Source organism: Cyphomyrmex costatus, unplaced genomic scaffold (assembly GCF_001594065.2).
Source record: "Cyphomyrmex costatus isolate MS0001 unplaced genomic scaffold, Ccosl1.0 scaffold159, whole genome shotgun sequence".
Lineage (NCBI taxonomy): Eukaryota > Metazoa > Arthropoda > Insecta > Hymenoptera > Formicidae > Cyphomyrmex > Cyphomyrmex costatus.
Genome location: NW_017275598.1, coordinates 354,844 through 368,839, shown reverse-complemented (window position 1 = coordinate 368,839; position 13,996 = coordinate 354,844). Strand labels below are relative to the sequence as shown.

The following is a 13,996-nucleotide window of genomic DNA, read 5'->3' as shown; positions in this document are numbered from 1 at the left end:
AGAGAGAGAGAGAGAGAGAGAGAGAGAGAGAGAGAGAGAGAGAGAGAGAGAGAGAGACAGTGAGTGAAAGGATGAAACTGATCAAACGAGGCTGCCCTCAAAACGTCAAATAAACGGCTTATTAACTTGGTCAGCAGTCAGTTTCATGATTGACGATTTGATTTCTTTAATGTCGAGAAGGATTCGATCTCTGCTCCTCTGAATCCTTTTTCGCCATGCGTTATAGCTGACGGGGGGCCGACGATCTTTTCACACTATAAATAACCGGATGACTGTGTGAATCGCGGCGATTTCCGCAATGAAAATAAATTCAACGATATGTATGTGCGTATGAGCGAGCGAGCGCCCGTATTTCGTTCACCCGTCGTGCATCCCCCCAGTACGACTTGCGTATAGCGAAGCGTTGCAATTATTTTCGCGAAGACAGCCGACACCCACTCATCGCCGATCGTAAAATAAACTACGAATATCGATTTGCCTAAATTATAAACTACACTTACGATGTACGACGCCGACATGGTATTTGCATTATAATGTCCACGCTTCTCGTTTAACGCGAAGAGATAAACCAGATTAGCTTGCGCGAAACGCATCTGATATAGGTATGCGAATCCCCATTAATCGGACTCCCCACCGTCACAAATCAAATAGATAAAAAATTGAATGATTTTTATTTGTTAATTTTTTATGCTTGACTCTCTTAGCTTACGATGTATTCTGCATCCAAATAATGCGGCCACATTCTCGCATTTTCCATTGCACTTTTACAAGTGATTTGCTATGTTTGCATATGTCATATATTATTACCACTCAATTTTTCTTATAATATTCTTGTAATATTTTCTTATTAATCAGTGTTTAGCCTACAAATATTTTTAAAAAGATAAAATATGTCTTTTTTACTAAACATTATATTAATTATTAAATTTCTTGACATTTTATATTTATCATTTTAAATACAAAAATATATTTTATTTACCTTAAATTATATTTTCCAAAAATAAATTGAAAAATTTCATTTAACAATCTTTTTTAAATATTTTTAAAAAACTTTGAGAACATATATTACAGCTAAATTAGAAATAATAAACCTAGAATATATACGAATATAACTCTTATAGAATATATTGCCAAGTTTAGGATTGATTTAATACATTTTTTTATTTCTAATGATTCGTTTTTTTTTTTTTCGGGTACATCGCCAATAATTTTAACAATAGATAACTTTAATGACTATCAACATTTAATTAATGGACTAAAAATAATAGTATTATCTTTGAAAGTTATTCCCAAATGATACTTTTAGTGCTACTATAAACTATCTTGTTTATTTTGGGGATCTAAATTGATTGACTAAAATAAATAAGCTCAGTTTTGAAAGAAATTAGTAATTTTGACGACAACAATGAAGAAAATGAAAGCGACGAAAAAGGAAATTCAAAAACTATGATGCCGATTGTCAAGTCGGCACCCTGAACGAGCGACTGCAGAGGCGTCACACGACGCCGACTTTACTTTCGGGGCCGAATTTAAAGGGTCCGACGAGGATGAGTCCGAAGGGACCCGGGAGCCAGGAGGGCCCAAAGATGGAGGTGCGGGTGTCGTGTGTGCCGACGCCTGGCGCCGAACCACAGGACATTCGCGTCCGTATACCGGAACCGAAAAAACGGCCCATGAGCCCACCTCTTCTCGAGTCCACCGCGTTGCGGACCAGGTGTCCAACTGTTTCGGAGAAAGACTTCTACCGGAAGACTTCGTCCTTGGAACGGCGGGACCGTTATCCAACTCTATCCGGCGCGGAGATTAAGCGAGGCCTTATGTCCAATTCCGCAGAGCCACTACAAACACGTAGACGGAACCCGATGTTGGACCGGAAAAATCGATATCCTACTATCACTGGTGCGGAACTCAAACGGAGTTTGGCGGTTGGCAAGTGTCCTCTCGAGGACGGTCTGGATCTCAGCTTAGCACCGTGGCCCGGTATGAAATGGGCCTGCGTTCGAGTGCTGCATCTCTACTGCAAGGTGTTCGACCAGTTCGAGCTGTTTGAGCTGATCGTTAGGTAATTGCATGTGGTGGCTATAATGACATGCCTGATTTGATAAATATGGCTTGTATAAATAAAAAGAGTGTACATTTATGAATCTACCTCATGTTATTAACATGTTATTACATTCACAAAATTTTCTGTATCTTCACAACGTACTAAATTTTAAATTTGTTCGCATTTAAAGGCTCTTGTTGTCGATCCACTATAGCTACTTTGGATTATGATATTAGAAGCAAGAAAAATACATTTAAAAAATTCTTGCAAATTATATTAAAATGTGAGTATTTTTAATAAATCGATATTTGCAATTGACAGAACAGATTTGTAAAATGTACTAAAAATTTTTCTCTTCCATACGGTGATCAATAAATAACTATATATTTGAAACTGAATTATGTCTTATTAGAAAATGAAACGAGTTATACATATATGATCTGCCAAATTGAGATTTTATTCTGTTTTGGAATAAATGAAGAGTTCAATATACATATTTTACAAAACTCTATCAATTATTTACATATTTTACAATACTCTATTAAATGCAAACATTGTTTTATTAAAAAATATTTCTATTTTATTTTATGAGAATTTTCATTATTTGTTTTCTTATGTTTGACGTCATCAATCTGAAAATACGTAGTGACCGAGAACCTTAACTTTCTAAAGCTGACACCAAAACTATAATATAACATAGTTATTGACTCTGAATCTTTAAAACCTATTTAACTTATATGTTAATTAAAAAGCACTAATTATTTTCGAAAAACAAAAATGACATAACTTATATCATAAAGAATGAATACTAAATTCTTAATAAGAATAATCCAAGTTTATACAGATGTTATGAAAATTAAATTATTTGACATTTTTTATAAAAACATTTATAATTGAATGAATCCAATAGATCTGTTGTCAATTCCGGGACGATTAAAGAAATTGTTAGAAAAATATTGCAGATTACAATGTTCGGAAAGCTTTACTTTTTCTTTTATTAAATTATTTATAAAATTATCACATAAGACTAAAAACATTATTAATATAAAATTGGACTGAAACGTGACGTTTATAATCATATCTAGAAAATTCTTCTAGCAATAAGATCTTTCTTAATATTCTAAAAAGAAAATAAAAGTGCTTTTTTTAAAAAGAATCTTAATTAAAATTAAGCTTTTAATTCCATTGACTCGGAATTGCTAACCGGATTTGTTTACGAAAGATCTTACGTGGTCCGATTCATCAACATAGCTTTTAGAATATCGCTAAAGCCCAGTGAATATACCACGAACACAATTAGCTGCGTTAGTATCTATTAGGCGAAGCCTCTAACAGTTTCCCCAGTGCTTTACGATGGAAAACGGCGGGCAAGCAGCGCCAAGCCAAACCCAACCGAATGATTTATGTTGGACTACGTTTGTAGGTTAACGAAGTTGATTTTTCACGCTACCACGTTTGCTTGCGCGAACCAGATTTCATCAAGCACGCAGCTTCTCTCGCTTCTTCTTTTATCATTACACAAGATGCAAAAGATTTTAACGTCAGTTCTACATATAATTCTCTAATATAGTATTACAGAAATAGTTTTTTTCTTTAACATCAGATCTTTTATAACACGAGAAACCTTTTTCGTCTTCCTTTTTTCTTCTTGTTTAATCGCGTTAATGTACCATAAATCGATAGTATAGCATGTGCTTGCGTTTTCATTCTATTCTTTCGCGTTTTTTCTTTGCGCGTTCTCAACATATTTTACGCCTCTGTAAAAAATAATCTATCTTAAAATTTATTATTTTATTTCGTGCGTCACGTCTCCCATTTATAAAATTAATTCGTACTATTTCAATATCAGATATAAATTCAAAATAAAATTCTTCTTTGATGTTTTTAAGTCTCGATTATTGAATCATAAAATAAACTGGACACTTGGAAAAAGATAAATTATTGCAAGTAAATAATGCATTTCTAAAAATGATATGTAGATAAGAAGTAGTTCTGCGTAAACTCCTACAAAAAAGTTACCGTTTGCTAAAATTTATTGTCAATTATATATATATATATATATATGTTTTTTTTGCTTATATCTGTGACTCATCAAGCGTATCTGACTTTTTTGCCATAACTAGGTAAGAGTTAAAAATAAAGAAATTTCGAACGTGTTTGCGATCGATGTCGGCGGCAAATGCATATGCGCACAGTGATCGTCGACGTGAATTGAAATGAATTACGACCCACGTGCAAGTCTAACGTTAAATGCGTTCGCCGAATTAACGAGGCGTCAACATTAATTTGCATCCAATCTTGCGTAAAATATTGAAACGCGTTTGACAAGACTAAGCTTGAGATTAAGCTTGGCTGTAATGAGGTCATCGAGGAAACGGATAAACGGATGCCTTCTAAGATCTACGAGAATTTTTTTTATAGCGCAGGATTCTTCGTGAAACCGCGAGTTATGGTTCGTTAGCAAATAAGATGATTGTACGATTGACATTATCAACGTGACATTACGGAAATCGCCGATGATACCCCGGAGACCTTTTTCACAATGAGAAATAAGTGTCCTTGACATCTTGCATTTTTATGTTCTTGTCCTTTACTGATTTTAAAATTTTATAATAAATATTAAACAGGAAGTTATAAAATATATAATGAAAAGAGAATTTATTATATTATAAAGCAGATTATTCTTATTGTGTTTATATGTAATAAGAATATTTTATAAATCAAACGTTTAATAACAAAATACATTAAAATATAAAAAATAGTTGAAAACTTGCGGAATTTTAATGTATGTTATTTTATTGTGTTATAGTATGTGTAATACATAATTGAGAATCGTAGGAAATATAAAAATCATATAATTTATTATCCCAAAAGAAATATTAATTACGAAAGAAATTAGATTAATACAATAAAATGTTATTGCACATTGATAACTTATAAATAAATCTTATTTACAATTGAAATAACAGCATATACGTACAAATAAAAATATATCACACATTTAAAGTGAAACTAATAACCCGTTAAGATTGATAATATAATTATGATAAAAACTATAAATAAAAATTTGTATTTTGAATAATTAAGGCTAAGAATTAATTATTATTAAATGTGCTAAATATTAATTTGCAATGAAGGTTTTTTTTCCGTCAATAAGTTATAAAGTGAAAACAAAAAGCACAAGAATAAGAAGGAAAAGAATAAACTCTTGCCTACATGATAATTTGAATCTTTATTTCGCTGCTATCGGTACAAAATATAGATATAGCTGCGAGAGAAGGTTCTCTCATATTAGTGGCAAGGGTCTCGACGACCTTGGAACTGACATCCGGAAGGGTGCGGTAAAGCCGTGATAAACGTCCGGCGCAAATGCATCCCTTGATTATACGATCGCCGTTCGATACAGTAGTGCTGGTATCGATCCGGGGCTTCTCGCGCGCTCTTTTCGCCAATAAAAATTTCCTGTCGCACCCACGCGTTACGTACATGCACGGAAAGAATGATTCTGCTGACGTATCTAAAAATTTATTTAGAAAAAGATCTGAAAATAATTTTGTTAAACTATCAAAATAATTAAGTAGGACGCACTGATTAGAATGTTAAAAATTTTTTTGTAGCATTTATTTGTCATGCTTGAATTTCACATATAATTAATTTGATGGTTAAGCAAAATTATTTTCAAATCTGTATCTGCCTACTCTCTAAATTCTTTACGAAATGGAATTTCACTTTAAAAAGTAAAAACTGAATCAATCTTGAAAAAAGTGCTTCAATTTTCAATCTTTAAAAATAAAATTCCACTCCAAAAATAGAAGAATTGAGAGAGTAGGTAAATACAGATCTAAATAATCTGGCTGGACCATCAAAACAATTAATTTTGTAGAAAACTCAAGCATGATGAGTAATGCTGCAAAATCTTCTGACATTCTAATAACCTGTCTGAATATTCTACTTTTGATAGTCTAATGACATTATTATCAAATTTATGTCTTTAGTTTTTTTTACAATAGATGTTCTTCAGAGTAATATTCATTCTAAAAGAGTGTTTAAAGAGTAAATTTTTTAATATTTCTGCAAAATTTTGTTTTTTTCGAGTATGAATATTGTAGACATAATTAATTAACATGACAATTAATAGTATTTAATTCAACAGTGTGACAAGATAGTAATTAGCGAATGATGATAATTGTCGCAAGAAACTATTCTTGAACATTTAAAGTTAATGCAGCAATAACTAATAAAGCGTCGCGTTGTTATAAAATTAAAAAGAAAATATATATAACGAGTTCGCGGGTGTAAATTCTAAAATAAAAAAACATTGCTGGCAATCGGCTTAATTATGTAATTATCGACGTACAAGCGTGACATATATAAAGGTAATAAAACTTTATTGGGTACCTCATCACATCGGGCCATGTCTGGAGTTAATGAAGAGAGAGAGAGAGAGAGAGAACACGCAACAAATATTTATCAGAGAACCACTTTTCTTGGACGAAAGAGATTTAATAAAAAAAAAGTTTTAATTCAGTCGAGATCTTATATTTGACAATCTTTTTCCTTCCTAATTAAATTAGAGTTTATGTTTAGGTTTGTCTTGATGATGCATACAAGATCTAATTCTTAATAATGATATTTTTTTTCAGAAAGAACTGCACTAGCTGCAAATGTCCGCGCGAAGCCCACGATGTCTGCCACGAAGAATGGGTGTCCGTCAGATCTCGTTTAGGACTTAAGGGCGATGAGTCGAACGGACCAATCGGTGTGGATCCCAGAGAAAGAGGTCTCGCTTGGGCACCTCCTGGACTTCCGTCGCATAAGGTAGAGTTGCGTTTCAAAACCGACAATTGTTCCGCGCGTTCAGTTTAGAAAGACTACATATATTAGTATATAAATTCACGTGAAATTTTATATAAGCAACTAAGATCCAATTAGACTGTCTCTTCGATAGGCTTCGATTTGTATTAAAAATAAATTTTATATCAATTTTATAGAAATTAATATATATATATATATATATTAATTTCTATATATATATATATACATATATGGTATATACATGAAGAGAGAAATATCAACAGAGGTCGCTATGAAAGTAAAACGTATTTTATTATTAGTATTTGTATATTTAAAAATTAATACTTATAGAAGAGAGAGAGAGAGAGAGAGAGATCACAACTAGCATAAACGACATTTTTTTTTCTTTTGCTGCTAAACAAATAATTTTTATTTATTTTTGAAATATTGTTTAAATATTTTGATTCCAATTTGCTTCAATGTTCTCATAGCACACACTCCGTTTTATTTTTATCTTTTCCAAATATTTTTATTTTAATATATTTTTAATTTGATTGGGAGAACATCAAAATTTTAGATCGGGAATAATTTTTAGGAAAACGATTAGTGTCTGAGATATACGAACATAAGATAATAGTATCAATTTACAATCTGACACGGAGTATCTACATCACGCTTACCTCTCAATTCTAAATAACTTATGATTCCGTAATTGTTATTGATTGGTATTTTTATTGTTATTTTAAAGCTTTGACTTTCAACGTGTAAATAATTAGAATTTATGTATTTATCTCCGGACACACTTGTAAATTACCGTTCAGTCCCGACTATGTTTTTTATCAGTGTCAACATGTTTTTTAATTTATTCTGACTACGTAATATAATTGGCAACGTTTTTTTCATTATTACAAGACTGCACACGCGATATTCCTTGGATATTTATTGATAATTTGTCACATCTCTCATCCTACAATGGTAAGTCATTTACTTTTTTATATAAAAATTTAAAGGTATTTACATATTCGTTGTAAATCACATATCTAATTTCTAGAATTTTTATACACCTCAATTACATAGATATTCTTACATTTTACTTTGGATCAATCAGTCCTTTAGCGACTGCGCTTATTGTAGAATGAGAGAAAAATATTAGTTACTTAGAAGATATTGTTAATGCTGAGGATGACTCCAAAGAGTGTCGAAATGTTCGATTGGAATAAATAGAAGTAAATTTTACATGAAATAATGAACATACGTTTTTCACGCTCTTACAACTGTATTATATATCTCATTTGCCTTAATTTCAAGATTATATTTTTTAATTAGACATAACTATGCCCATCGCAATTATAATTTCGTAAAATACGTTTATTCGTGCACAGACAGAGTTCGCACAGCTGACAAAGGTGGTTTCCCTAAACGACCGTTTGCAGTTTATATCGCGAAGCGAATGGGATAATAACGGGTGATTGTGGGCGGAAGAAAGGTAGGAGCGAAGCGTGCATAGTGAAATAGACGTGCGAGACGTTTGACGGCTGACGAGAATCCTGGCGTGCCGCCAGCCTTCAGTATTTTTCAAAAAATCCCACCGCAAAGCTTAGAACTGGTCTTTATCACCGCCGGTGTGTTTTATTACGGACGCTCTTCCCGTTTTTTTTTTTTTTTTATGAATCTTGGCCACTTGCGGCCGATCACAGTACCGTAATGCATTTACCTTGTTTTTAATGCTAGATATTGACCGTATCGCATAGATCGTTTACACACATCTTTCATCAAGATCAACGTAAACAAGATCAACGAAAAAATATCATGATGTTCAGAAAGCAAATTATGATACAGAAGCTGAAAAAAAGTGAAGTTACTTATTTGTATTACATATTCATTAGTAATTACATATTTGCAACAGAAATTTTATTAAAATTTACAAGTATAAAAATATATTACAGCTTATGTAATTAAAACTGATGAATTGTTTTTTGCAGGTGGAAGAATATTTCTCGATGCTACCAGAGATCGCTGTACCAAGACTCGGCACGCCTGGTGAACGGCACAGAGATCGTCAGTTGGCGATCCAGTTGCCTAAACAGGATCTAGCAAGGGCCTATTGTCGCCATTTGGACCCCAAACATGCCAGCAGCGCTGATGATTTCATGGCCGCTAGGAATGAGATCGCGCTGGACATTGGTAGCGTACAAGAAGTTCTCGAAAGAAACCTCGTGAGTATAGAACTTTCAGTTTCAATAGCAGATAAAAAAATTCGGAAAGTTAATGTTGTAAGGAGTTCCATGATTATGAAAAGCGAAATATTAATTTGTAATGAATTAACGAATACGTTTATTCACAGTATCTAGCATGTTTGCGCTTCTCTTCGTGATTCAACTCTCTTCTATCTTTTTTTTGACTCTCATTGGTTGTATTCAATAGAAAAAACAATTTAATAAGAGCGGATTGGACTATGTTTTTAGATATGAATTGAGATAGAACTTATATTCCTTTCTAGATCTAAAAATTAGTACAAAATGTTTACTTTTTCTGCTGAACACAATCAATTTTTAAACAATACCCGGCTATCGAAAACGAGTTTAAAAAAATTTACAACTTATATAGGTACAATGATGCACAGACTTGTAGTCTGCGAACCACATGCTATCTGCTTGTAAATTTTTACGGTCCGTCGAATTATAGCTACAAATAAAAAATCATATTTTCTATTTTATGCAAATGACATAAACATTATATGACTTGCAAGATTTTATTTCTATTCCTGAAAATAATCCTCTGAAAGTATAATCTTTAAAAAAAAGTTGCGCGGTACTGTTTTATGTGATATAAAATTTTCAACAGAAAAGAATTGTTCACCACAATTGCAAGAAATAAGATCTTTCTGTAAAATGGAGTAAAACTTAGTAGACTACTATTGAGATTACTATTGAGACTACTATTGAGACTACTATTGAGACTACTATTGAGACTACTAATGAGACTATTATTGAGATTAATTTTGAGTAGCAAATCCGTGTCAACAACATAGAAGTTTCTAATATCCAGGTTTTTCTTTCAGGAGTGCAACGTGTGCGAATCGTCCCTGAAATATGGCAACCTCGCCGTGTCAGCGAGCAAACTGGGTCTCCTCTATCACCCGACGTGTTTTAGATGCGCGGATTGTAAGGAACTCCTGATCGATCTTGCTTATTGCGTGCATGACGACATGCTTTTCTGCGAGAGGCATTATGCGGAACAACTTAAACCAAGATGCGCTGCATGCGACGAAGTAAGTGCCCATATTTATACTCACATACAAAAAAAGAGAGAGCCGTTTGCATTACATATAAAATAATGTTGGCGACTATTGCTAAACTGAAATTTTTTCTTTATTGTATTCGCAAATTATTACTGCATAAAACTTGCGTAAAGTTTGTGGTACTTTGACTGATAGCAATGTAACACGAAATTTTATGATTTTAAGAAATAATCTCTATGTATAAAATAACGTCTTGAAAATTTATTTTTAATTTTATTTACAATTTTATTCAATTTAAAAAATTGAGGTCATATATTTTTGAAAACATCATACTATATTATAATTTTATTTAATAAGATTACAAAAAACGTTTGTGCGAAGATATTAAAATGTAAAAAAAATTAAAAATTTGAAAGACAGATATGTTATTGCAACAAGATAATCCACAATTTTCAATATGCAAATAAATTTATTTTTTTCGATCACATTAATTTAAAAGAATTTTTCATTTTTACAAAATGTTTTTACAAAATCTACTATTATACTGTATAAGATCTTTAATTTTTTATATTCAAATTTAAAAAATATATATATGTATAGAATAAACTCTTAATCTTTAAAATAATAATAACAAAGACGTTCAAAGCTAATGAGAGTCAGTGCGGGAGGGAGCGAAAATTGTTAAATTAGAAAATTCACTTAACTTTGTTTGATATATGATGTCTTTTTTAATTCTTAAAAGTTTCAACTCTTTTTGAAGTCCTCATCAATCAAACTTCAAATTTACATTTCTTAATTAATTCGTTTAGCAATCCACCGAAATTGGATCACTCACAGGTTACCAAAACTGAAGTGGATTCTCGGCAGACGCCAAACATGTCATTAAATTTTTGAGTGATATTAATATCATAAGTAATATTAATTAATAATAATTTATATAATAATTATACATGTTAATTTTTATTATACATGGTACTTTAAAAGTAATACCATTCAATGTACGACTAAATGTTTATGATATGTTAAGACTATTTAAACTCCAATATAACGGTCTGAAATATTGAATCAAACATCAAATGGAGTGAAGTGAATTTTTCTGATTTAATAATTTGTGCACCCCTTCTTGCGTTGACTCTCATTAACTTCAAACGTCTTATTTGATATTAAGTATTATTATTATATATTTAAATATCTTGATTTGATGTTTAATGATTTATTCGAGTCATACGGTGTTTTATATAAATATAAATAAATTTTAAAGCCATGTATAAAAATCAAAATTAATTAGTAACATTAAATTTGGTAATATACAACATATTAGCTCAAAAAGTTTCAAAATTATTTAAAAAATATTCAAAAATGTGTGCTGTAAATAAATATGTAAAATATATAAAAATAAGCAATCGAGAACATTCGAGTACTTAAAACATTTATTTAAAATTTAAAATGATATTCACTGTCTATACAAAACTATAGTGGATAACATCTATTAAGAACAGAATTATCGTTCGGCGTTAACGAAGGAAAACCGCTAAAGTAGTCGAGGTAGGTAATTGTCAGACCGCAGTGGTTAGTGAGTTTATCCTCAGCCATCTGCCTTACCGGCGACGGTACGTACGTATCTACTTAGAAAATGCAACAGCCTGTGAAACTGACATTGGTACAAATACTTGCAAAATGCGTGAGCTTGATAAAAGTGAAATTGTATAAAAAGTTAAATAATACAAAGTATAAATGTATAAAGAATTCAAAAAGAAGAGATTACAATCGTAACATTTGATGCTTTACAATTTACAATTGAAAAACTACAGAATCGATAATACGCAATCACATCTGTACCCGAATGCGCTCTTTCCCGGGATGTTGACGGAGTCGTCCTATCCATTTAAGGCATTCTCGCGACGCCGTAAGATTATACTTCGTACCGTACATCATTTCGCCAGACGTTTATTACACCGATGGCATTGCTTTTGCATTAAGAAAACCTGAAATCTCAGTGACCCAAATATAAGTTGTCGTCAAGGCTTAAGCCGAGTGTCTCAGTAATTTGGTTTCCAATGAATGTATTTTCTCTAAACTTCATCGATTCTTCATGGAGACTAATGAGTATGTGTTTTGTGAATTCTATAATATAATGTATATGTAATTTTTTCAACGTGAGCCCGTTAATTATTTACGTTTTTTAACAGGTATAACATATATAAAATTTTGTTTATCGCGTTTGTTTATACATATATTGTGTATTGCGAAACGCTACGTGAACTGGCGCAATGTGGAAAAAGGAGAAACGTTAGATCTCTCTTAAAATATCTGAAGAATAATATTAAATATCGTGCGATTGCATGCCGTTGTTTCGCTTGTTGCGTAGAAACTGGGCCACTTTCGGCTTTATTTAGATGAACAAAAATAGAGATCGAGTAGGATAGCGGAGGAACATCGTACTCAGTTCATCACTTTTGGAACTGCGTAATGCAAATTATATTGCGACAACATGAACTGTCGATGTATGCGCCAAGATTTTGAGTTTTTCATTGTGACCACCAAACCAGTTGACGAATTGTATTATATGAAATACGTGTGAATTATTATTAATTGAAATTGACAATTATATCTTTAACAATTTAAAAATATTAAGTTTGAAGAAATTGAATTTTTTGAAAAACTGAATTTATTATAAACATAAACTTATATTTATAACAAAAAATAATTTCGTCATTTAAGTATTCGTTTAAAAGTATGCAACGAGCCTTTTATTTTCTATCAAAAATTATTAAAGTATCAATAATGTGTAATTTAACGAAAATTTTAGATTGATTTTAAAAACAACCTATTGAAATAAAAATTCTTATAGATATTCTTCAGGATTCCTTATAGAATAAAAATAATAATGTTACTTTATTTTCCAACTTATTTGAAATTGTTATGGATTTATTGTAGATTAATTAATTTAATGAAAATGATTATCATTATAATTTATGTAATATAATTTTATTATATAATATGTATTATGTAACGCGAAATTCTTCCAAGTCGCGAAATTCACTGAAATCTGAAAAGTGCCAGCTGTTTCGTTAAGAAATGTTGCCTCGAGTTGGTCTTAATCCAACCGGAAACCTCGCCGGCCGGTAATCTATTTTGATTCCTTGTCGAAGCTCCCACCACGATGGATCCAGAGACTGACCCGTTCGGGTCTTTTATTAGAGCCAGTCAGAGAGTTTCAGGAAGGGAACGAAAGACGACGAAAGCGCGCGAATAAATCGACGTAATATTTTTAATGCAGTATTAGGATTCGTATTTTTGTTTTCATCCGTATACAGAAAAGCGATATCTCTTTTTATATTTCGTTGATTAAAAAACGAAAAGAAAAAAGACAAGTGACCGCGCCTTTCCCCGATACGAAATCCGTCGTGACGACCACGGCCTGCGGTCACTCGAGAAAGGTGGTTTTGGATTTCGGTAAGTGAAGTGCGCCAGCGCGTAGTCAGACACGGTTGCGCGATAATCGCGAGGAAAAGTGTTTACGGGTCGGCTGCCAAGATGTCCGCAACCGCGAATGATCGGAAAGAAAAGTCGTCGCGTAAAAGTCACGCGGGATGGTAAGGACCTGGTGAAATGACCCACTCGCTAATCGATTTATGTCTGTATATCTGATAATAAAGTACGCAAACACTATTCTCCAGAACAGAGTACACATTCCCCCTCTCCTATTCGCACCCGCGCGAACACCTCGTAAAATTACGACGAGCCTGAGGATACAAAAAACAATTTACACAAAGACAATTTACGCTACATATTTACAATGTCGCGACGACGTGAATTATAGAGATCGATCCGTTTATCATAAAAATTATGTGACAAGGAATTATATAGTGACAATCAATTAAAATTGTAATAAAAATTAATAATCTAATTCGAAA

The 13,996-nt window shown here is 32.1% G+C and overlaps 1 protein-coding gene across 1 annotated transcript in view; it reads left to right on the top strand.

Moving 5' to 3' along the window:
• Positions 1-1,297: 1,297 nt before the first annotated feature.
• The window catches only part of Lmpt (four and a half LIM domains protein limpet), a 51,609-nt gene continuing 38,910 nt past the window's right edge, over positions 1,298-13,996 (top strand). Inside the window, exons 1-4 of the mRNA XM_018536802.1 lie at positions 1,298-2,062; positions 6,688-6,862; positions 8,821-9,054; positions 9,900-10,109. Coding sequence (XP_018392304.1) covers positions 1,548-2,062; positions 6,688-6,862; positions 8,821-9,054; positions 9,900-10,109 — 1,134 coding nt within the window. The 5' untranslated portion in view covers positions 1,298-1,547. The remainder of the gene's footprint in view (positions 2,063-6,687; positions 6,863-8,820; positions 9,055-9,899; positions 10,110-13,996) is intronic.